The sequence below is a fragment of the Thamnophis elegans genome, chromosome 2 (assembly GCF_009769535.1).
Source record: "Thamnophis elegans isolate rThaEle1 chromosome 2, rThaEle1.pri, whole genome shotgun sequence".
In the NCBI taxonomy this organism is placed as follows: domain Eukaryota; kingdom Metazoa; phylum Chordata; class Lepidosauria; order Squamata; family Colubridae; genus Thamnophis; species Thamnophis elegans.
This window is the reverse complement of record NC_045542.1, coordinates 54,760,465-54,784,942: the sequence shown is the minus strand read 5'-3', so window position 1 is coordinate 54,784,942 and position 24,478 is coordinate 54,760,465. Positions and strand designations below refer to the sequence as shown.

At 39.1% G+C, this 24,478-nt stretch overlaps 1 protein-coding gene and 1 long non-coding RNA gene across 4 annotated transcripts in view; one reads left to right on the top strand and one right to left on the bottom strand.

Moving 5' to 3' along the window:
- The window catches only part of FBF1 (Fas binding factor 1), a 52,952-nt gene that overhangs the window by 17,969 nt on the left and 10,505 nt on the right, over positions 1 to 24,478 (top strand). For all 3 annotated transcript variants that reach the window (XM_032210433.1, XM_032210431.1, XM_032210434.1), the window contains exons 12-21: positions 7,156 to 7,289; positions 9,075 to 9,174; positions 9,261 to 9,683; positions 10,502 to 10,579; positions 11,584 to 11,681; positions 17,022 to 17,080; positions 20,158 to 20,313; positions 21,686 to 21,786; positions 22,788 to 22,994; positions 23,459 to 23,566. In XM_032210433.1, coding sequence (XP_032066324.1) covers positions 7,156 to 7,289; positions 9,075 to 9,174; positions 9,261 to 9,683; positions 10,502 to 10,579; positions 11,584 to 11,681; positions 17,022 to 17,080; positions 20,158 to 20,313; positions 21,686 to 21,786; positions 22,788 to 22,994; positions 23,459 to 23,566 — 1,464 coding nt within the window. The remainder of the gene's footprint in view (positions 1 to 7,155; positions 7,290 to 9,074; positions 9,175 to 9,260; positions 9,684 to 10,501; positions 10,580 to 11,583; positions 11,682 to 17,021; positions 17,081 to 20,157; positions 20,314 to 21,685; positions 21,787 to 22,787; positions 22,995 to 23,458; positions 23,567 to 24,478) is intronic.
- On the bottom strand, positions 134 to 24,469 carry LOC116503805. The gene is made up of 3 exons (XR_004254744.1): positions 23,613 to 24,469; positions 10,307 to 10,421; positions 134 to 5,367 (listed from the first exon to the last, which is right to left on the bottom strand). It is a non-coding gene; the product is annotated as an uncharacterized LOC116503805 (long non-coding RNA).

Here is a 24,478-nt window from a genome sequence, read left to right as displayed (position 1 = left end):
GGCTTAGATTCATTAGAATTTGCCTCTGTTTAATGAGCTTTAAATATTTTTTTAATTGTTAACCACCATAAATGCCTTGTAGGCAGAAAAGGAAAGCATGCATTGGGAAAAAATAAGGAGTCTCTGTTCAAGATGTTTTGTAGAACATTTTTAATTGTTAGTTTTAGTGTACTCCTTTAATGACGAAAAAAGAGATTTTTCAAGAGCATGCATTTGAATCACATTCAAAGTAGGTTCAGGAGACTTGCGAAACATGGCAAAAAATGAAGGAACACATTGCATACAGCAACAGCAAAGTATAAGTAATGCGATTATGTTCACACCAAAGAAAAACAATTGTTTTAACCAAGAAATATCAGGTAACCATTTAGTTAACCAAGCATAAGGAGAAAATTCATCATGTACATTATTTTTTATAGAAGCTTGTAAATTAGCTAATTCATCTTCAATAGTTTTATTAAGTGAATGAAAATGCACAGCACAAGCACATTGACCAACTAAGCTGCAAAATCCACTTTGACAAGCTAGCAAATGGTCTATAGCAAAGCGTTGTTGAATTAAATCTTGATTAAGTTCTTCAATTTCATTTTGCAAATCTCTAATAATTGCAGCAGTAGCATTAATAGATTTCTCCAATCGGCATGTGAGACCTAAAATAGAATATCTATTTTCTTGAGCTAATATTCCTGGGTATGATCCCAAAGAAATAGTTCCAGTTATGGCTGCAACTAATGCACGTCCAAAAGTAGACAATGAAGAAAATTGAATATCAATAATAACTTCATCAGAACATTTTGATCCCAAGGCTGCACGTCTTTTTCGAGTTGATAAACTTCCAGAAACACCCACTTGTACAGGTAAAGACAAATATCCAATGGCAGCACTTTGATAGTTCTGAGGATGTACATTAGTTGCATATTTGTCAAAGAAAAACCACATTGCAGGATCTTTCAATTGCCATCCAGCACAGATTGATCCACCTGTTCCAGTATTAGAAGAGACAGTTTGAAAAATAGGAAAATTTTCAGGATACATACCAGGTATGGTGTTGTGAACTTGTGATGTTTTAATAGTACCCCATAACCAATATTTCTGAGTAACTATAATTCTCTACTTTATCTAAAATACATTTAGCTTTTGGGTAATCAGACCATTGATTAAGCCAATTATGATGAGCATAACAACAAAAACATAAGCCTCTAGTAAATTGGTTAATGCGAATATACTTCCATCTAACTAAATTTAATTCATGAGGAGGAGTAGAAAATAACCAAGAAGAAGAAATATGTTGAAGTTGCGAAACAATGAAAGTAGAAGAATTAATTAGATTAGGAATAAAAGCAACTTGACCAAGAGCCATAGGAGGTTCATAATATAAAGTTATATTACAACCATGAATCAAAAACATACATTGAGCGTGACGAATCCAAAGATTAGGACTAAGAGGAAAAGCAAGAGTTCTTTCCGAGTTAGTAGAAACCGGAAAGAAAAAGAGAAAACAACACATGAGAAAAAAGGATTTTTTCAATTGATGTTGATCTTCAATGTGATTCCAAGGCAAGATTGGAGGACGTTGCATCCTTGGATCTTTCATTTGTTTTTCCATGATAAGGATGAACACACCGGCCTGGAATCCACACAGCTTGCTTTGTTTGCAAATCTTCAACTGCAGCGTAACCATGTCCAATTTATAACCACGATCAACTTATAACCTGGGGACGTCTGAAAATAAAACTTGACTGGAATATCTGAAAAGGAATCTAGAAAAGTTAAGTAATTCCATGCGTAAAGAGCAGTAGAGATCAAATTTTGAATTTTTCTCAAATTGAAGGGACCTGATTCAGTTTTTACTAATTTAGTTAATGTAGCTTTGAATGTACGATGAGCTCACTCAATTATAGCTTGCCCTTGAGAATTGTAAGGAATTCCATGTATCAATTGAATGTTCCATTGTTGACAAAAAGAATTAAAGTCCTTGCTAGTATACGCAGAACCATTATCAGTTTTTAATTGAATTGGTCAGCCCATTACAGAAAAAGCAGAAAGACAATGAGACATTGCATCAAAAATGCGCTCATGTCTAGCAGCAGTGACCCACAAAAAATGAGAATATGTATCAATGGATGCATGTAAATAAGTGTATGGTTTAAAGGTAGCAAATTGTGTGACATCCATTTGCCAAATTTGATTAGCTTTTGTTCCCATAGGAAAAGGAACAGAAAAGTGTTTAGCCAAAGATTTAGCATTTTGATGAAAATATGAATGACTAGCAACAGGATCTGAAAAAAGAGTCATGACTTCAGCTTGTTTATTTTCTTCTGTCAAAGGATTTTGAAAAGGAGAATGGCTCCTAATGTGCTCAACATATAAAGGAAAGACACATTCTTCCAAAACATGTTTTAAATATAAAAATAAAGACAAAAGATTAATGTCAAGAGAAACAGCACAATAAGCATAAGGAAGAGATTGCATTGCAAGAAAAACATATTTGGTATCAACAATCAAGTTAATAGGCTGATCAGAAAATAATCTCAGAGCCAAAATAACAGCTGCCAACTCAGAACGTTGGGCAGATGTCTGAACGGAAGTGAATTTAGAAAACCATTGTTGACCATCCGTCCAAACCACAACTCCATGAGTGCGTGATCCATCTGTGAAAATTGTTAATGCTTCAGGAAGAGGAGAACGAGTAAAAATAGAAGAAAATGAAAGATTCAATGTATTTGTAATAACTATTCTAGGATTTTTAGGTAAAGAATATTGAATATCACCAAGGTAGTGTGAAAAGGCAATTTGATATGAATCAGAAACAGTCATCAAATGTTCATGTTCAAGTTTAGTACGAGTGAAAGCTATTCCATCCAGATCATGACTTATTAATTGCAAAGATCTTCGTCATGCTTTCATAATCAATTCTTCTAAAGCCTGTTGATAAGGAAAAATATTTCTAGGACAAATTCAACCATTCATGAATATGAATCACTTTTTCATCCAAAATAGAATAAAGACAACCAGTAGGTAAAGGTGAAGTAGGAAGAATTGCTAACCATAATTTCTTAGCTATAGAAACAATTCTATCAACGTATCCCAATTTAAGTTTATTTGGAACAACCTGGAGACATTTCTTTTGCAAAACAGTAAGCGAAACTAAATCTCCAGGATTTTTGGAACCTTTTAATAGAGAGAAAAGAGGTAACATTTCTCCTGTAGAAATTTTAAAATATGGACGAGCCCAATTGATTGTACCTAAAAGTTTTTGCCACTGAACCAAAGTATACAAAGATTGCACCTTAAGTTCAGGTAAGATAGGAATGGAAAAAGATTGTAAAACTTTAAAACCTAAATATGAATATTGTTCAGAACGTTGTATTTTTTCAGGAGCTATGAAAAACCCTCTGCTACAATGGTAGTCAATGTTTGTAGCACTTGTTCTTCATCAAGATCTGAACCTGCAATTAAAATATCATCCATGTAATGGTAAACTAGATAAGAAGGAAATTGATCACGAAAAAGTTGTAAAACTTGATCCACAAAATATTGACAAATAGTAGGAGAATTGAGCATACCTTGTGGTAAGACACACCAATGAAATTGTTGTGTAGGTTGACTATTATTTAAAACAGGCACAGTAAAAGCAAATTTTTCTTTATCCTGTGACTGTAAAGGAATAGTGAAAAAACAATCCTTCAAATCCACAACTAATAGTTTATAAAACTGTGGGATTAAATTAGGATTAGGAAGACCACATTGTAAAGGCCCCATTGGTTGAATACATCCCTACCCCAAATATTAGTATGAATACCTAAAATGTAAGGATGTAAAGATACAGACTTACCAGCAGAAGTTGTGATGGCTATGGAATGAATGCTTTGCCAAGCAGTTGTAGACCCACCAATGCCCCACAAGGAATTAACATCACGTTTAAGAAGTGGCCTATGAGAAGTAAAAGACTGCAGGAGTCCTATAGAAGTAAGAGTTGAACCAAATCCAGAATCACCACGATTTCCAGTACCTGGGTTAGATACCTTATAGGGAAGCAAAAGAAGTTGTGCTACAGAAGATCCTTTAGGAAGAAAATGTGGAATGTTAACCCAAATTTGCATAAGAATCACTCCAGTGTAATCAGAATCAATAACTCCAGGAACTACAAATCATCCCAATTTATGAGCAGAAGAACGTGGTAGGATTATGCCAACCAAACCAGAAGGAAGAGGACCAGTATATTGAGAAGAAACCAGTTTCACTTCTAAAGGAAATTTAAAACAAACACATCCTGTTTAATAACTTCACTTTTGCACTTAGGAAATTCTGTACAATGGTAGTCAACCACCACTAAATGGTGTTGAACGACAATCTTTCTGACAATGACCTGATTTTCCACATTTGAAACAATTCCAAGCAGCTGCATGAGAATAACACAAAAATTCACTTTCCCAAACAACACACTGCACAGAAGTAAAAATCACACGAAACATCCATCTCCAATTTTGAGGCATCACAGAACAACCACTCTCAATTCCTTCCAAAAGACCTCTAGTAAAATTTCCAGTAATACCATAATCAGAAATAGCCTTCTTTAACTCCCTTAAAATCTGAAATGGCAAACCTTCCCATTCAGCAATCTGCTGACCTGGTTGTAGGCCTGGTTGATACTAAATCGGACACACACACAACAATTCCGCTAACTCTTCTCCAGAAATATTAACATCCTATTTACAACTTTCTACCATTTTCTGAAAAGCAGACTTTGGAAGAATATTAGCAGAAGGATGGGGAATAGGAGGAAGAGAAAGAGGAGGGGGAATAGGAGGAGGGGGAGGCTTTAACACAATGTCAGAAGAAGCAGAAGAAGGTGTTATTTCAGACTTAGATTTAAGATCAAAAGACGAAATTTCTTTTTCAGACAACGGAGGAAAAATCACAGTAGTAGAAGAATGTTGAGAGGGAGGGGATGATAAGAAAGAAACAGAATATTCTTTCTGACCAAACATTTCTATAGCATAACGACACAAATGCCAAGCATGCAAAATATCTATATCTTTCCTCGGCTCAGAATGCAAAACCTTGCCAACTTTTTCCCAGTCTGACAACTTCAGAGAGCCTTGTACAGGATAGAAAGGACAATTTAAAGCAATTTCACGGACCAGCCGAAAAAGAGCCTTTTGTGAAACAGATAACTCAGACTTCTTAAGAAGATAACCCAACTCATTAACATGCTTCCTTTGTTCCTGAGAAAGCGAAGATCCCATACTTACAGAAACCTTGATAGGTTGAGAAGCCCTTAGGCTGACGACGCATCTGTCCTTCCCTGGACGAAGTATGGGTCCCTGTTCAGGGTGCCAAAATGTAGCATTTAGGGTCCCGAGGCTGGAGATGAAAAAAATGTAATCCACTCACGGATAGCTGAATCAACCAAAGTTTATTGAGCATCCAGAATTGACATGAGAATCAACAGCAAAATTATTAATCATGAAACATCATTCTTATAGTGTTTTCAGCTTCTTTGGCTCTACCTACTTTACATGTTATATCATTATTGGCTAACAAGTCTCCAAGGCACAATAATTGGTTAGTCCTTACATCATTGGTGTTCGTGAGAACTTTCACGTTGTAATAGCTGAGTAAATCAAGTAGTGTTATCAAATAAGTGAATACAATGTTGCAGGTTATTACTTTGTTTCATCATCCCGTGTCCTCGAACATGCCTGCGAATACTGCAAGCAAAGAATAGCTGACAGGCAAATATTTTCTGCAGATCGCTGCAGTTTTTACTTACACGTGTAACCTCAGTTCCAAGGACCATTCAGATGATTCACTGTAAAAACCCTACTTACGCCATCCAAAATCACTTTTTGTGAGGTGGGTGGTCATATAAATGTGACAAATAATAAAATAAAATGAGCTACTAATATCTAGGAATCATGGCATTATTGGATATGCAAAATATTACAATAGTTTCATAGTAGGAGCACATTAAAATATCTTTCTCTAAAAACCTGGGAAATCTGGCAACTGCATTTCCATTAATATGAAGGTCAGCTGAATGAAGAAGGATGAACTATGAGCCAATTCATACTACCACCATTGATTTTATTGTACACTCTGTAGCATAACAGAAGGACCAATTAATTAAGAATTAACTAACCTCTTTTTTTAAAAAAATCCCAATTGTTGATTATATCACTAAACAACCATTGTTTAGAGACCATTCAAAGTTATAACAGTGCTGGAAAAAAAGTAACTTATAACTAGTTCTTCTACATACAACCATCCCAAGCATCTTTGCAGTCACTTGTTTGCCATTTGGACTTTTGGCAACCATCACACATTTATGATAGTCACAGCATCCTATGGTCACCTGATCACCATTCATGCCTTTCCCAACTGGCTTCGGATGAGCAACATCAATGGGGAAACCGGCGAGAGGTTGCAAGTTATCACATGATGTCTCAATGACTGCTGGTGATTTGCTTAATTGCACTGGGACTGGTAGAACTGTTGTTGCTAAGTTGGGGCAATGATGATGTTCTGCTTAACAATGGGTTCACTTAGTGACAGAGTTGCCAGTTCCAATTTTTTTTTTTAGCAATAGCAGATTTTTATATACCGCTTCATAGGGCTTTCAGCCCTCTCTAAGCGGTTTACAGAGTCAGCATATTGCCCCCAACAACAATCTGGGTCCTCATTTTACCCACCTCGGAAGGATGGAAGGCTGAGTTAACCCTGAGCCGGTGAGATTTGAACCGCTGAGCTGCTGATCTAGCAGTCAGCCTGCAGTGCTGCATTTAACCACTGCGCCACCTCGGCTCTTACAATTAAGGTCATACACTACCTATATCCCAAACAATGCCACTGATCAGTCCTACTTAAGAGGAAATAAAATTTCTCAGTGTAGTCTGTAGATTGCATCTAACCTCTTACTTGGTATAGTGGCATCAAGGCAGACTTTTATGGATTTCTGGAAACTCTCATCAAGTATTCTAGTTTCTTAGCATTAAGCAGAAACCACCCATGAGTTTTCAGATTGCTGTTTGTCAGCCATGAAGTAAAAGCTGGGATACAACATAGAAACCCTGAGAAGAGCCATTCTCTTTCTGTCATCCTCAGTTTCTTTAATTCATAATATAGTTTGGTAATGTTTTTTTTAAATTAAAGAAAAGAATCTCATCCTGCGCGAGCAAGGCAAGATGAGTTGCTGGGTTTAGGAACAGCAAAAAAACTGTTAGAGCGACCAAGCACAGGGGAACCGAAAGAGTTCAAGCTGGATAAGAAATTTCAGAAGCAGACAGGTAAGAATAATAGGTACCTCTATCATACAAACAGTACTCTTACTTTTTTGTTGAAATATTTGTAGTGGTGTTATCTGCATAAGAAACCTGAAGGGATGTTTGTTGTTCAAACAAAATTTTGTTACCTCATGTGTTTCTTTGATGTTTTACTGGGGGCTTGTATACAGTACAGAAAATATTTAACTATTTTCCCTATCAAGAACATTGAAGAATTTCTCCTTGATTCAGATTGAAAAATAGTTCTGTGTTTAGTCCTTTTTCCTTTTGTTTGGTTTTTATTCCCAACCTTCGGAGGGTTTTCTAGAGAACTTCTAAAATGAATTGTTCTCTGGATCTGAAATAAAAATAGAATTGTGGGGCTAGAAGGGATGTTGGAGGTCTTCTAGTCCAATTCCATATCCAAGGCAGGACATTATAGTTTTAGTTTGGCTTATGACTTGCACAGCTGTCATTGAAAGATCCATTTTCTGGGTATGCATTTCTACTTCGACAAATTTGTCAGAGTTGGCAGCACCAATCACATCCAGAAAGCACATAGGTAACAGATTCAGCAGGGTTCATTCTCTTTATGTAATATAACACATGATATATAACATATATCATTTATATAACATAAAATTTCCAACGTGGTAGTAAATACAAGCAAAACACAAGCAGAGGAGAGGTCTTTAAGTTTCAGTTCAGAGCAGCAGACTAGTTTAGAGCTTAGCACAGACTCAGAGCTTTAGTACAGAACAGTTGAGCTAAGCCACGCCCAGGCTCCCTGCTGTATCCTTGTTGCTCACGCAGCAAATGCAAATTTCAGTTTCCAAACAGCCCTCTTTGGCTGACCCAGTTGCCATGTCTTTTCATTGGCTGGCCTTGTTGCCATGTCTCTTCCAGTAATGAACTCTCAATACACTGAGAAAATTACCATAAGGCAGTGGCCCCCAACTTTTTGAGACCAGGGACCAGTTCCATGGAGAGAGGTTTTTCTGGGGACCGGAGGGAACATGGTTTCGCATGCTGCCTGCATCCCATGGATGGGGTTTCGCTTGTTTGTCGGGACTGGTTTCTGACATGCCACAGACTGGACCATGTCCGTGTCCATGGACTAGTGATTGGGGACCCCTGCTATAAGGGATAAGGTTGAACAAAACTGGTAATCTGCTGCTTTATAATGCTTGTGACATGAGTGAAATTCCTAATTGATGCACTATTTTGTAAGTCTTTAATAGTAGATTTTACTTAATGTAAAGCCTAAGTGTTCTCCAGCTATATTAGACAAGGCAGAAAATCTGATTCCATCTGAAAGATTACCCTCATGAACTAGCCTTTTAAAATCATTGGAAAGCCTAAGATTCCCTTGTTCATTTGAATGTAGTGCTTTTTGCATTTATGATTTCCAAGCCCTCAATGCAAAAAATTTAAATCAGAATCAGGCCTCTAATATTTTAGAGATCTCTAATCATACCTGAAAATGCTTCCAAAAATTGAATCTGAGACATTTTACCCCAAATCCATAAGCTCTTCTTTTTATTTCCTTCTTTAAGAATTGAAATCTGATATCCCAGTGGGGGATCTACAATCTCCACATTATATTTTATTTCTGTTTTGACCTATGTTTGGGCTTCAGTCTGGAGGCTCTAAAATTTACAACAACAGCATGAAAGTGGTTTTTTAAATATATAGATATAGATAGATCTATAGATCTCTATCTATCTCTGTCTGTCTGTCTGTCTATCTATCTATCCATCCATCCATCCATCTATCCATCTATCCATCCATCCTAATGCCATTGTACAGATAAGGAAGATGCTCTGGGAGATGACTTCACCTTTGGCGCTTACCAGCCTACTATAGCCTCAACTCCACAGGGACGGAAGTCGAGGCAGCAGTCTGTCAGGTAATAGTAGGCCAAGTTAACCTTTTGATTTTGGTCCCCATAAGGCTGCCTTTAAAATTCTTTTCACTTAGCAAAAACTCTTGTAGGTTTTCCTCTGAGAACCTCAGTGACCTGAAAACAGAACAGAGATCAAAGCCTTCCCCTTCAGCATCTAACAGTCCTGTACGCAGGACTGGAGCTGACTGGCTGGGACTGAAAGATGAAGATAGTGACTTGCTACCATCATCCCCACTCAAAGAACCTAGCAAAAGCAGTGCAAGAGGAACCACACTGGATATGCCACCATTTCCTTCAGAAGCTAAGCATCCTCCTCCTCCTACCACCAACCAGGGTCCTTTGACAACCAAACAAGTTACTGAAGAAGTCATTCAGAAGAAAGAACCAGCTGAGGATGATGGTGATAGCTGGCTGAATAATGTATTGTCTCAAAAAATATCTCAAACACGGGAGAAAATAAGAAAGAGATCCGGATCCTTAGATGTTCAGACCGATGGGGATCATCCCACCAGGTAAGAGTAGAGGACTTTTCATTTGTCTGCTTGACAATTTCTGTAAATGAAAAATCTCATTTTCTCTCAAAAGCTGTCAATTACTTTCATGGTCTCAAATAAATTCAATATATCAATTGTCCCAAAGGTGCTTTTTCAAGAGGCAACTGGAGTTTTGGGTTTTTCTTTGAAGAAATTTTGCTTCTCATCCAAGCAATAGCAATAGCAATAGCAGTAGACTTATATACCGCTTCATAGGCCTTTCAGGCCTCTCTAAGCGGTTTACAGAGAGTCAGCATATTGCCCCCAACAATCTGGGTCCTCATTTTACCCACCTCGGAAGGATGGAAGGCTGAGTCAACCCTGAGCCGGTGAGATTTGAACCGCTGACCTGCTGATCTAGCAGTAGCCTGCAGTGCTGCATTTAACCACTGCGCCACCTTGGCTCTTACAAGAAGTTTCTTCAGGTCTTCTCCAGAGCTGAAGAAGCTTCTTGGATGAGAAGCAAAACATCTTCAAAGAAAATCCAGTTGCCTCTTGAAAAAGCACCTTTGGGACAATAATGACCTGGATGACTAAGAATCTCCATTGACAATATATCAAGTTGTATATTCCATGTGGGTACTTAAGGAAAAGCAACTCACAGTGTTTGATGTGTGGTCCTCCTTCATGACAAATCTTGTAGCTTATACTGGAAGAGTAAGAAAATAGTTTCTTCAGTGCAGATCCTGGTGCTCTCCGCATGTGTTAGACTGATTTCTGCAATTCAAGGTAGCCAGATCTTCACTTTAATTAACACATGAAAGTTTGAGTTCACATTTATGTTTTCTCTTTATCAGCCAACAGGTAATCTCCACTCAAGAACAACATCGATCTGCTGCCACATCAGATAAAGCTGCCAGACTGGAACAATTGGAGTAAGAACTTGCATGATAGTTTTTCAAAAGCATCTGATTCGGTGTTTCTCAACCTCAGCAACTTGAAAATATGTGGACTTCAACTCCCAGAATTCTGCAGCATATTGGTAGAAGGGAGCCCTCACATTAGAGAACACTGGGAGTTAAAGTATAGTAATCCTCAACGTACGGCCACATTGGAGCCCAACATTTATGTCAAGTGAGAAATTTGTTAAGTGAGTTTTGCTCCTATTGTACGTTTTTTCTTGCCACATTTGTTAAGTGGATCAAATTAGTAACCCGGTTGTTAAGTGAATCTGATTTCCCATCGACTTTGCTTGTCAGAAGGTCGCAAACAGGGCCTCATGACTCCAGGACACTGCAACCGTCATAAATGTGAGTCAGTCGTCAAGCTTCTGAATGAAAATCATGTGACCATGGGGATACTGCATCGGTCATAAGTGTGAAAATGGTCATAAGTCACTTTTCCCAGTGCCGCTGTAACTTTGAATGGTCACTAAAGGAACTGTTGTAAGTCAAGGACTACCTGACTGTACACACAACTTAAAATTGCTGAGGTTGAGAAATACTGATCTAACTGACGAAACAGAATGCTGGATCAGATTCTTATCAGATGTTTGGCTAAATCTGGCAGAAGAGTCATTATTTAGCCATCACCTTTATTGGAGCATTGATGATGGAAGGATAAGGTCGGGATACTTTCAGTGGTGGGATTCAAATAATGTAACAACCAGTTTTCTGCCCTAATGATTTCTTCCAACAACCAGTTCACCAAAGTGCTCTCCCGAAGTGGTGCAAACTGGCTGAATCCCACCACTGGATACTTTTCCCTCTATCCAAAAGGCAGTTAACTCTGGCACCAAAATCTTAGGGAACTCCACCTTTTGCCGACTACCTTATTTTCATTGTCTTCAAAGGATTATTTTCACAGCCCGTATTCCCAAAATGAGAAACTGCATTTGATTCCTCTCTCATTTGACCTTACCCTCCTCTGCTTCCTACAGGTCTTTCATTCCTTGGGAAAGGTCTCAGGAACAAAGTGCCCCTACTTTTCCATCTGATTCCAGGAAAGGGACTCCCTTTGGAGATACAACTTCAAGAGGTAAGAGTCAAGCTCCAGCCGGACTATCCAAGAAATGTACATTCACATTATAGCAGAGTTATCATTGATAGACGAGGCATCTAATAATGTTATCAGTTGGTCTGTTCTACAGGCTTGTTTTCAAGGCAAGCTGCTTAATTTTCATTGAGGCGGGAGGGGGAACTATGGCAGAACATTTCAAGCTTGGGCTGCCCAAAGTAACACAGGATGAGTACTGTTAGATTCTGTTACAGAATGAGATGCAAACATCCTGATTTTATCTTCATTTCTTTCTTTGTTACTAATCGGTTTCCTTTGGGCAAGAAGTGCATAATCTATTCCACTCCCCCACCTCATAGCTTCTTAAGATTAGTCCCCAAATTCTCTCTAAAAGTTGCTAACAAGTTGTACATTTAAGTGAAACATGATGAAACACGGGGGAACTAGATTACATTTGTAGTTAAATCATATTTTTAATCCCCCATTTCCACTTATTAGACCAGAGCCTCATATAATATAATGGCTCCTGGATCAAAGACATATCTCTGCTTTAGATCTACCTTAGACCTATTCCTGCCATTCTCCTACAACTTCGTCATTCAGGGTGTGTCACTGTAGCACTTCATCTGGCCTTTCCAGTAATCTTCATTTCTTCCTACTTTTAGAAAGACTTTGGAAGACATTCTTAGTTCAGGATAACAGACAAGGAGGAGTTTTTAATACTGCCAAGAGTCACACTCTAGGCCTTTTGGGAGCCATAGGAAGTGGAGCTCTGATCCAGTGATGTTGCTGAAGGGATTAGGGCAAATTTTACAGTTTCTTTAAAATGTATTGATCTACAGTTAGTCCTGAACTTAAAACAGTTCCTTTAGTGACCATTCAAAGTTACAACAGCACTGAAAAAAAGCACCTTTTGGGGTTTTCAGCATCACGATCTTTGCAGCATCATGTGATCAAAATTTAGAAGCTCGGCAACTGGTTCATATGTATGACCGTTATTGAGCCCCAAGGTCATGTGATCCCCTTTTGTGACTTACTGACAAGCAAAGTCAATGGGGAAGCCAGATTCACTTAACAGCTGGGTTGCTAACTTATCAACTGTAATGATTCATTTAACAACTGTGGCAAGAAAAGTTGTAGAATTGGGCAAAAATCACTTAACAAATGTCTCAACAGAAATTTTGGGCTTACTTGTGGCTGTGAGTCAAGAGCTACCTGTTGTGTAGCATTTAAGCAAAATAGATGTGTTAAGCACATTGGAGGATTGATGCATCTCTTATTTGAGAGCATGGTTTTACCAAAAAAATAGCTTTTATTGTTGATTTGCTGCCACATAGGTTGCTCAATCTTAGTTGGTCCACAATTACGAAATGAAAGGGTTCATGATTGGTATATTGATTGTCCACCCCGCTGCTCTGCAATATAAGAGAACAGTAATTTTTAGTTCCTTCCATCTGTTACTTCTCTGTTAAGTTCTCTTCTCCATTCCATACCAGCTAATTTAGAACTTGTAGATTGAATATTGAAGAGAGTGTACAGTGTACACAGGAAAAGATGCCAGGATGCCTATAAATTTTAAATGTTTATTAACGTGACCCATATGTTTACAGTAAGGGTGTCAAACTGCAGCTCACAGACCATGTGTCACGGGCTGGTCACGCCCAGCCCCGTTTTAGCGAAGGGGGAAAATCATGATACGTCACGTTTGATACCCCTAGTTTACAGCATCAGAGAAATTTCTTCTATAGCTCCAGTGGTGAGCCAAAGCAGTTAGGAGGAAATTCCATGGAATTAATTCAGAAAGTGTTTACTTTACTCAGCAAGACTTCTAGCCCTTCAACTTCTGCCTCTCCCTAAATTGCTCAGCAAGGACAGCTTACATATTCACGAGGGTTAAGTGTCTATTTTGCCTGGAGCACCTAGCTAAGACAAAAGAGGGAAATACCAAAATGGAGGTTAGAGCAGGAAGTTTGTTGTCTCACAACTTTTCATAATAATTTTATTTTTAAAATATTATAATTATAATTATATAATTAAAAAACAAATGATTAAAAAACAAATACATACCCCCAAAAATAAAAGAATAAAAGGGGAAAAAATAGAAGGTGTAGAAAAAGAAAAAGCACAAGGAAAAGTAGAAAAAAAAATAAAACTATAGTAAAGAAAATAAATAAATGATCTCTTCTTCCCATATCCCATCTCTTAGCTATAATCAAATCTTTAAAGCCTTGTCATTTTAGTCCTGATGATGTCCACAGAAGTCCATCAAGGACTAGCAGGATATCTATTTTAATCTTGATCAAATGCAGTCCTCAACTTTCATCAAGTGACTTCAAAGTTACAGTAGCAGTGAAAAAAGTGACTTATCACCGTTTTTCACACTTGCAACCATTGCAGCAGCCCAGTGGTGGGTTCCTAACCGGTTTACTACCAGTTCACCTGTGCGCGACACTTCTGCACATGCGCAGAAGTGTCCGGGCGGGTGGGCAGAGCCTCCCGCCGCCACTACTACCGCTTCACCCAAACCAGGCTGAATCGGGAGCAACCCACCTCTGCAGCAACCCCTGTTCACATAATCAAAATTTGGATGCTTGGCCAGCTGGCATTTATTTATGATGGTTGCAGTGTTCTGAGATCATGGGATCACTTTTGTGACCCTCTAACAAGCAAAGTCAATGAGGAGGCCAGATATACTTAACAACCGTGTTACTAACTTAACAACTGTAGTCTTTCTTTTAAACATAGTCTACTTATAGAGGCAGATACGCTTAAAATTAACTTCTGGATCCATTGTTCAAAAATATCCATTATATCCAATGTTAAGATATTTTACTTCATTCTGTATTGGTAAGTTCAAACTAAGCATTCTTTTCCTTTTAATTGAAATCCTTTAGTTCCATCTAGTGTCTTACCCTAGGGTTGTTTTTTTTAAAGAATTCAAAACAAAAGTATTTTCCCATGGGAAGGATTTTTATGATTAAGTCCAAAATCAAATCCATCTGGACTTTTAATCTATTTGTAACTTCCCCAAAACAACGTTCTATTCAACCTTTTGCTATTTGTTTTTTTAAAAAATCAGTCCTAGACTTGTACTTAAAACTTGTTTTGCTAAGGATTAAAGGAGATTCCCCCAGTGTTCACAGACTTGATGTTCCAAAGATTTCTAATAGCTGAAAAGCGATTTCCAAAGGTGATTAGAAAACTAGTATGCGAATCCAGTGTCTTTTTGATGGCTGAATTCCCTCGGCTCCCAGAGCTCTAAAACTGTCTCAGAGTAGTCTTGCAGTCTCCTTGCAAGGTCTAACTATCTGGAGCACTTGTGGGCGATCTCAAATCTTTTCCTTATCCAGGGAGGAATTACAAAGAGCTGCTCTATTGGCTCCACTTTTAATAGAGCTACCTTCAATTCACCTTGGCTTCCGAAAATGAATGCAGAATGATTTATGTTGTTTAAATTCTGTTAGAAGGGAAAGCTGGATGACATAATTTTAAAACGGAAGGTAAACTGATTCTTGTTGAAAGTATTATTTGAATATGTGGAATGATCTATGCTATTTAATTTTTATTAGAAGGGAAAGCTTGGTGAAATTATTTTGAGCTAAATTTTAAACTAATGTCTGCATAAATTTGATAGTGGTAAATATCAGAGAAGCAAGGGATGAGGGCAAAATGCATGCGGAATGATTTACGTTGTTTAAATCCTATTAGAAGGGAAAGCTGGTCGGGATCATTTCAAGATAGAATGCAAACTGATTTTTGTGTAAAGTAATACTTGATCCACGCTGCTTAAGGAGCCAAGGTGGCGCAGTGGTTAAATGCAGCACTGCAGGCTACTGCTAGATCAGCAGGTCAGCGGTTCAAATCTCACCGGCTCAGGGTTGACTCAGCCTTCCATCCTTCCGAGGTGGGTAAAATGAGGACCCAGATTGTTGGGGGCAATATGCTGACTCTCTGTAAACCGCTTAGAGAGGCCTGTAAGGCCTATGAAGCGGTATATAAGTCTACTGCTATTAAACTTTACTAAGAAGGGAAAGTTTGGTCAGATTATTTTGAATTATTGTTTGAAATTAAGGTTAAGAAAGGGAAAGTTTGATTATTCTTCTATAAAGTAATATTTGAATATGTGGAATGATCCACGCTGCTTAAATTTTACTAGAAGGGATTATTTTTGAGTTAGATTGTATATTGATGTCTATACAAATTTGGATAAATGTTTATCTGAATACAAGGTTAAGGAAGAGGAATGGGAGAGTCTACAGGAGGTCGGGGTAAATAACAAAGAAGCAAGAGACGAGAATAAAATATAGATAGAATGACTTACACTATTTAAGCATATATAAAGATGGGGGGCTGAGCTTAACACAATGAGTTTCTATGTGTTTTTTTTTTTCCTTTTTTGGTTTTTTTTTTTTCCATTAATATATTGCTTTTATTTTTAATCCATACGAACATAAGATACTTTAGATAGAAGGCAGTGCCAGGTGTGGGCCCTGGGAAGTCGGGAGGAGTAGGGATGGGGATTTATGGGGGGTGGGTGGGTGGGTGTTAACATAGTCTCAATAAGAACAAGAATGCACTTATATACGGTTGTTCTTTTTTTTTTCCTTTTTTTTTCTCTTTTCTTTCTTTAAATTTTTTTTTCCTTGGTTTATTTTACTTTTTATTAGATTATAATAAACAACACTTGAATAAAGGAATACACCAAGGAGGGAGGTAGAGGGAAAGAGGAGGGAGGAGTAAGGAAGGAGTAAGGGGAATGTAAGGAGGGCGTGTTGGGAGTAAGGGGAGAAGGAAGGTTTGAGGGGAAAGGGAAGTAGGAGGGGAGCGTTAGAGGGAGGAAAGGAAAGTTGGAGGGGGTAGATGGGGTGTATGGAGGATGGAAGTGTCAGGTGGGGTTGTGAATGATGAGTTGTGTTTTCTTTTTTATTTTTTTTTATATTATATTTTTTTTATTTTTTTTTATTTTTTTTTCTTATAGCAAATACCCTGTATATAAGTGATTGTAAAATGGAATGTGAAAATGAATAAAATATATTTTAAAAAAAAATTCACCTTTCTTCCCTATTATCTTACAACTTTGCAAGAGTAAACAGGAAGAGCTAGCTTGTCTAAGCAGCCTCTCTTCTAGATGTTAATCCAAAAATGCAAGTTAATTGCAGGATACCAGACACAATGATTGCTATGCAGGAATTGCAGGAAACAGCATGAAGTCCACAAGTATCTTAGTTCTTAAATCTGAGAAATAACAGTGGGCATTATGTACCCTTAATAGCAATATTTTCTCTCTGTAGTTCAGTTTCTCTGAAATGGGAAACCTAAATTGCTTACTACATCTGATTTTTTTTGTGGCTTGGATTTCAGCATCTGCAACTTTTCGGCAAGGACATCAAGAAATTGCTAAGGTTCCTGTTAATTCCCAGGTAGGTGTGGAGTAAAGCACTCATTTGAAATAATGAATATCAGCAGGAATGATAAATTAGTATATCTCTTCAGGTTATCTGTAGCATCCTGGTCTTTGTGCTTCCTGGACCTTGTGAATTTATTCCTTTTTTTGCCTATGTTAAGAAACATTTGTCCAGAAGATTGCACTGTCCAATGATCAGAGTGCCTTGAGTTCTGGAGTAGCTACATAAAAAGGCCAAATAATAATATAGATGGGTTTCTTTCCCTTCCACTTACAAGAATCAGTTGAAGCATATATTCATATAAATAAATGCTCTCTGTTTTTTTCCTAGCCCAGAGGGAACTTCTATAGCTGAATTGGCGAACCTATGAAACGTGTGCCAAAAGTGGCACGCAGGGCCATCCTACACGGGATGTGTGGCCTCACTGGCTCTTCTTCTGCGTTCCCGTGCCCACATGAGTGCCAGCCAGCCAGTCTTCGCATACATGGGAGCACCGAAACCCGGAACAGCAGCATTCCATCATGCATTCACATGTCAGCATTCGAACTTCTGGGTTTCTGGTGCACACATGTGCAACGGCTAGCTGTTTGTCAGGCACGCATATGCACCAGAAACTGGAACTTTGTGTGTCAGCATGCGCATGCCTGATGGAACACTGCTCTTCTGGGTTTTGGCGCTTCCGCACGCGCAAAGACCAGCAAGGACGTGGATTCCAGGCAGGATGGTTTTGTGTGCCATTTACAGCATACAGGTCTGCATGCAGTGACATAAAAGGTTAGCCACTGTGCTATAGCATTCTGATTTAAATAATTTCAAATAATAACCTACAGCTGTGTGAAAAAGTCCTGCACGCTTACAGTTTTAAGCTGTATTTACATGTTTAATCAACTTTTCACTCATAGAAACCACGCAAAATTAGTACTTTGATGAAAATTTCTGTAGTCGGATTGAGATGCATAATTTTTATTAATATAACCAAACTCTTTTTAAGATTTTGAGTGAGTTTATGTGCTAAAACAAACACAACTTGAATTTTTGAGAATGTTAGTATCGAAAGTAGCCAATCAGCAGTGAGCTTTGACTGACCAATCAAAATACACAGAGGCTAAATCTATGAGCCAATCAATGTTGTCATACTCTGACTATAAATAGGCATGAAAAGCATAGAGAAATTTAATTTAGCTCTGGCTGCGGGCAAGGGTGAAGGCCTTTGCTTTCACCAGTACTGAGCAGTGGCATCACATCATTGTGCTTCATGAAGAGGGTTACTCCTGTACAGAAATAGCCAAGAGAGTGAAATGCCATCACACCACAATGAGCAGAGTGGTTGAAAAATACTAAATAACTGGTTCAGTTGATGACAGGCTCCGCTCTGGAAGACCAAAAAAGTCAACAAAACGGCAAGATCGGGCTCTGCAACGCATTTTGATGGCTGACAGGAAGCTCACCTCACCTCAGATTACAAGAATTTGGGGTGAAACATGTGATATACAAGTGTGCACAACCACAGTGCATCGCAGACTGCTTGCCAGAGGGCTCAAAGGCTGCAGGGATCAAAATAAACTTTTGATCACAGACGCTCACCGCTCTCGTTGACGTGCGTGGGCCAAGAAGTATGCCAAGTGGACCAACGAATAGTGGGCCAAGGTCATCTTCAGTGATGAGAGCAATTTCTACTTGACTGGGAATCAGTGCAATAAGTATGCCAGAAGAATTTAGGCCGTACTGCCTGAATCTAACTGTGAAGCATCTGTTGCATGTGATGATCTGGGGTTGTATCGCTGCTTCTGGTATTGGTCGATACAAATCGTGCAGGGAATCATGAATTCCAAGCAGTATGTTGAAGTCCTGGAAAAGACCATGCTTCCTTCAGCTCAGCAACTTGTAGGGAAGGATTTTTACTTCCAGGATGACAACGCTCCTTGTCATGTTCGACTCCTGGATTGGCCAGCTCAGAGCCCGGATTTGAACCCAATTGAGAACTTGTGGGCCAAGATTAGTTATGAAATAAGCAAGAAGCATCTGAAGACCAAGCAGGAGCTGATTGAATCCATTATTGCAGCCTGGCACCACATTGTCACCAAAGATCACGTGCAAAGGCTTATACAGTCTATGCCGAAGCGATGCCACCTGGTGATAAGCAATAAGGGCTGGCCAATTTCATATCAGTAACCATGTTTGGTTTGGTTTGGTTTGGTTACCTAAACGGTCCTTTTCAGGGCTGCAAACAATAAAAATATTAACAAAACACTAGCATCGGCCTTAGTAATTGCAACACGTATGTCACTGGGTATGCATCAGTAATCTGTTTTCATAGTCATTGTAAACATGCATTGTAAGCATGCAAGAAAATTCACAATCCCCATCCAAACAGCACCAAATTGCAAAAAGCTTATACTTTTCACTTAAAAACCACCAGTATTTATTTAAATATAACAATATTTGCATAGCAGTTAGCATAAAATATCATAAAATCAATGGCCTATCCAAAAAATGCCATAAACCATAAAGCGTGCAGGACTTTTTCACCCAGCTGTACCTATTGTGGTTAAGTAAACATCCAGGAAAAGGAATTCCTGTTTTCTTTTTTCTTGTATAATTCACTCCTTGACTAGTTTTATGGCTCTGTGGATTTGCAGGGAGAAAGGTGCTTTGGAATGGCAGGCACTCACATCAAGCCAGCATCTCCATCTTTTCCCAGGCTTACACATCTGTCCTTCGTAGGTATAGCTCAGGTGTGGAGAAAGGCGCACTAGGTTTTAAGGAGCTGCAGACATGTTCACTTTTTTGCTTGTGAAACTTAGAGAAGCAGAAAGAAAAACACACTACACAGTGCTTCAGTTTATGTCTTGAAGCACTTATTTATATTGCTTATAAAATGGTTTCATAGCTCTTGATACTTGGGAAAGACTCCACACCCAACTTCCCTTTATTAAAACTAGTGAAATGAGTACAAAACTTTGCACAGGTTTTCTGGTTTTCCAGAAACCTTTATGAAATTGATAATCGATAAAGTGGAATAGAGAAGGATGTATATCTTTTTAAAAGTATGCTGGATACTTAAAGCTATGACATTTTTCGTTCCTTCTTAGGCTCTGATCTTGGAACCCCATCTCCTGAACTCATCTAATGATGCTGACTATGAAAAAAGAATGGCAGGAGTGCAGGTGCAGTTCCGAGAAACCCTGGGAACCTATCAGGCCGAGATTTTGAGCGCCCAGACTCGCCTCACTGAGCTTGAGGTTCAGGTAAGGGCATTGTGCAAATAACAGAATATCAGCATTGGAAGGGACCTTGGAGGTCTTCTAGTCCAACCCCCTACTCAAGCAGGAAACCCCATACCATTTCAGACTAATGGTTGTCAAATCTATTTTTAAAATCCTCCAGTGTTGGAGCACCCCACAACTTCTGGAGTCAAGTTGTTCCACTGGTTAATTGTTCTCACTATCGGAAAATCCTTAGTTCTAAGCTGGTTCTCTCCTTGATTAATTTCCATCCATTGTTTCTTGTCTTGCCCTCTGGTGCCTTGGAGAATAGTTTGACTCCCTCTTCTTTGTGACAGCCCCTCCGATATTGGAACGCTGCTATCATGTCTCCCCTGGTCCTTCTTTTAAGTAAACATAACCAATTTCTGCATCTTTCTTCATATGATTTAGATAGAAATGGATCTTCTTAGAAATAAAAAGTTAGGTAGAAGTCTTCTTTTAATACAAAAGCACTGGTTTATATATCAAAGACTTGCAAGAATTTTATTTTTATTTTATTTTATTTGAAAAAGGGCTACTCTTACAATTGAGAAGCTGGTCCAATAGTTAGAGTAATAGAGAGCAAGGTCAGGGACTTTCATGTACACATAGCACATTCTTGTAATTGTTCCTACAACCAGATGTCCATTCTCACATACGTCTCCATAACCATAATGCTATGCATGGTCACAACTATATACTTATTCTCTTTTCAAGTATCTACACATCTACCTATCTCACAATTCTCTGCAAGAAGAGATTTTACTTGCCTCCCTCAGAATGATTAGGTAGGGGGCAGGTTTTGCCGCCTCTTCTTTTCACTGTTCTTTTCAAGATTACCATAATTTTCAGAGTATAAGACACACCTTCCCCCCCCCAAAAAGAAGGTGAAAATCTGGATATGTCTTATACACTGAATACAGCACTTTTGGCCTACCGAAACCCCGCCCCCTTTGCAAAAATGAATGTGCAGAGGCTTTGGGAGGTTTGCAAAGTGCTCCTGGGGGCTGGGGAGATCAAAAACTAGCAAAACTTGAGCCATTTTTGCTTGCTTTCCTCCCCCCCCCCCCCCAGCCCCCAGGAGCACTCTACAAGCCTCCCAAAGCCTCTACATGCCCTTTTTCTTTTTTGCAAAAAAACAAGGCGTGCAGAAGGTTTAGTAGACCTGCAGAGTGTAAACCCTTTTTTTAAAAAAATTACTTCTTCAAAATCATGGTGCGTCTTATACTCTGAAAAAATACAGTGTGTTATATTAGAGATGTTTATTTTATATTGTGATCTTCTCCCTCTCCTTCCTTTTTCCTTCCTTCCCTCTCTCCCTCCCACCCTCCCTTCCTAAACATGCTTTAAAAATAATTATTAAAAATCATTTCAGGTAAGGCGACTTGAACTGGAGAAGAACCAGCAGAAACTCTTGCTGGAAAGTCTGCAACGACGTCACCAAGAGGATTTGGAACTTATTGAGAATGCACACAGGTAGAAATGGGGGAAGCCACTTGAGGTTATTCAAGGTTATTTAAGTATCTATAGTACTACATATACAAAGGGAAAAAATTATGGAGTGGGAACCACACGGAGAACTGGAAGGCAATGCTTAAATATAAATACTAATCCCCTCACCACTGGAAGCCCCATAAGCAGGAACTCTTGCGGTTTCTACCGTTTCCCTGAAAATAAGACCTCCCCGGATAATAAACCCAACCGGGCTTCTGATTCAGTGCATGCACTGAAATAAGCCCTCCTCCAAAAATAAGCCCTCCCTGAAAATATTGCAACACAGCAGCAGCCATCAGGTGACCATGCTTGCCAACCCCTATACCTCAAAAATAATAAGACCTCCCAAAAATACGGCAAAGTGCTTATTTCGGGGGTCAAAAGAAAATAAGACCCTGTCTTATTTTCGAGGTAACATGCAGGGGTTTGTGGGCTGTTGTTACAAAAGCTATTTTTGTACAATCTTCTCATAATTTAGAATTGAGATAGATTTTTTTTTATTATTTAGAAGAGGTCCCATCCTTGAGATTGAGGTTGAGATTGTATTCTAGTAAGAATGCATATTTATCAAATACTCCCAATTTTAGTATTATCTTACTCAGAGCTAAGGTTATATTGATTTAGATTCCTGCTTTCAAATTCTCAGGGATATTTTAGGGAATTCTGTCTGGGTCTTATTTCCTAAGACCAGGGCTCTTTATTGAAATGCTTTAATTATATCTTTTCACTGTAATTCATTGTCGTTTCCAAACAAAGCATAAATATTTTGGAGCAAGTGGAAAACCTAACATGAAAGTTTATAAAACTGAATACCACCTCCGGTGTAAACTGACATGAGGAGCACAGTTTTCAAACATGGAACCAGCTCCAAAATCATGCCAGCTCCTTTTAAATGTAGACTTGATCATTAGAAAATATCCCCGGCTGCACAAAAATATGTTGCATTCTTTCCCTCTCCCTAACACTGCCAACTGGGGAGCTAGGAACCGTGTGAAGGTGATTGAGGACTCGTATCGTCAGCGTGAGGATCGTCTCCGACAAGAAAATCAGGAGTTGGTTGGCCAATACCTTTCTCGCTGTCAGAGCGCAGAGCAGGCGAAATCGGAGATATTAGCCCAGCATCAGCGTCGACTGACTGAGCTAGAGGAGGAAAAGGCCAAGGAAATTGATCGCCTACAGGAGCTTCAGCGGTAACATTATGGGGGCGATGATGAAAGACATTTTCTTAGGCTTTGAACTGACGGTTATGGTGTGCTGAGCCAAGGTGGCGCGGTGGTTAAATGCAGCACTGCAGGCTGACTGCTAGATCAGCAGTTCAGCGGTTCAAATCTCACCGGCTCAGGGTTGACTCAGCCTTCCATCCTTCCGAGGTGGGTAAAATGAGGACCCAGATTGTTGTTGGGGGCAATATGCTGACTCTGTAAACCGCTTAGAGAGGGCTGAAAGCCCTATGAAGCGGTATATAAGTCTACTGTTATTGCTATTATTATTGCTATTGCTTTACAGAAGCATAAGTCAAACATGTAAGCTTGTTTTGTTTGACAAATCTGAATCTGAATCTCTACATGGTATTTAGCCAAGTTTTATGTATACACTGAAATAAATTGAAAAGCAGTGTTTGTTTGTTTGTTTATGGCCCTTTTGACTCTTGCAGTATGTCCATCCTGGAAATGCGCAAGGATCATGAAGAGCAATTACAACGGTTGAAACAACTGAAGAGTCAGGAGATTGATGCAGTGACCAGTGCCACTTCTTACACCAGGTAGCAGGAGCTCTTTAGCCTAAAGAATTACAGCATTGGTACTTACACTCAGTTGTAAGGGGCATAAATAGTTGTATCCGGTAGTCAATGCACATTTGGCAAGTGGAATCAATTCCACAGTTCGCTTCTCTGGTTCACAGTGCTCCTATGAAAGAAAAAGGATGACTCCATTCATGGGCATGTGCAGTCCATATTAGAAGCCTGAGCAAAATACCAAGAGTTTTAAGGCTGTATTAAAAGGGATTCAAATGAATAATTCTGACAACGCTGGCCAGAAATACCATATGGGCAATTTGGATACAGAAACCTAGAATATCAATCAGGGGTGGGATTTAGCCAGTTCGGATTGGTTTGGGCGAACTGGATGCTAATTTTGCATCTGGTTTGCGGAACTGGTAGTTGAAAGGACTTGCTGGCCCCGCCTTACCCACCCCGCTCCACCCCTCCCACGAGTCTCTACTCGGCCCGTTTTGGATGCCAGCTAAATGCAGGGCTTGTGCAGAGGCTCTGGGAGGGTGAAAAACGGGTCTCTCAGAGGTCCGGAAATGGACCTGTTTCCAGAGCTCAGGGGAGGCACTTTTCACCCTCCCAGAGGCTTGAGAAAATCCTCTGGAGCCATGGTGCAGGAGGCTGAGTAGGCCATGTCCACCCAGTAACGGGGCAGAGAACCAGTAGCTAAAAATTTTAAATCCCACCCCTGAGATCAATCACTAAGTTGCAAAAGCCTACAGCTCAAAAACAGGATAATGTATGAGCCCAGATCCCCAGAAGTGTTTTGGTTTGTATCCAAGGGAACAAAATAATGTATACATTAATTGAATGTAGCTTTTGATTTCTATTCTTTTCTTATGAGAAATCAGTAAGAAACATGGAAATGGCTAGGGAATGTGATGCTCTGCTTGTCTCCTGCAG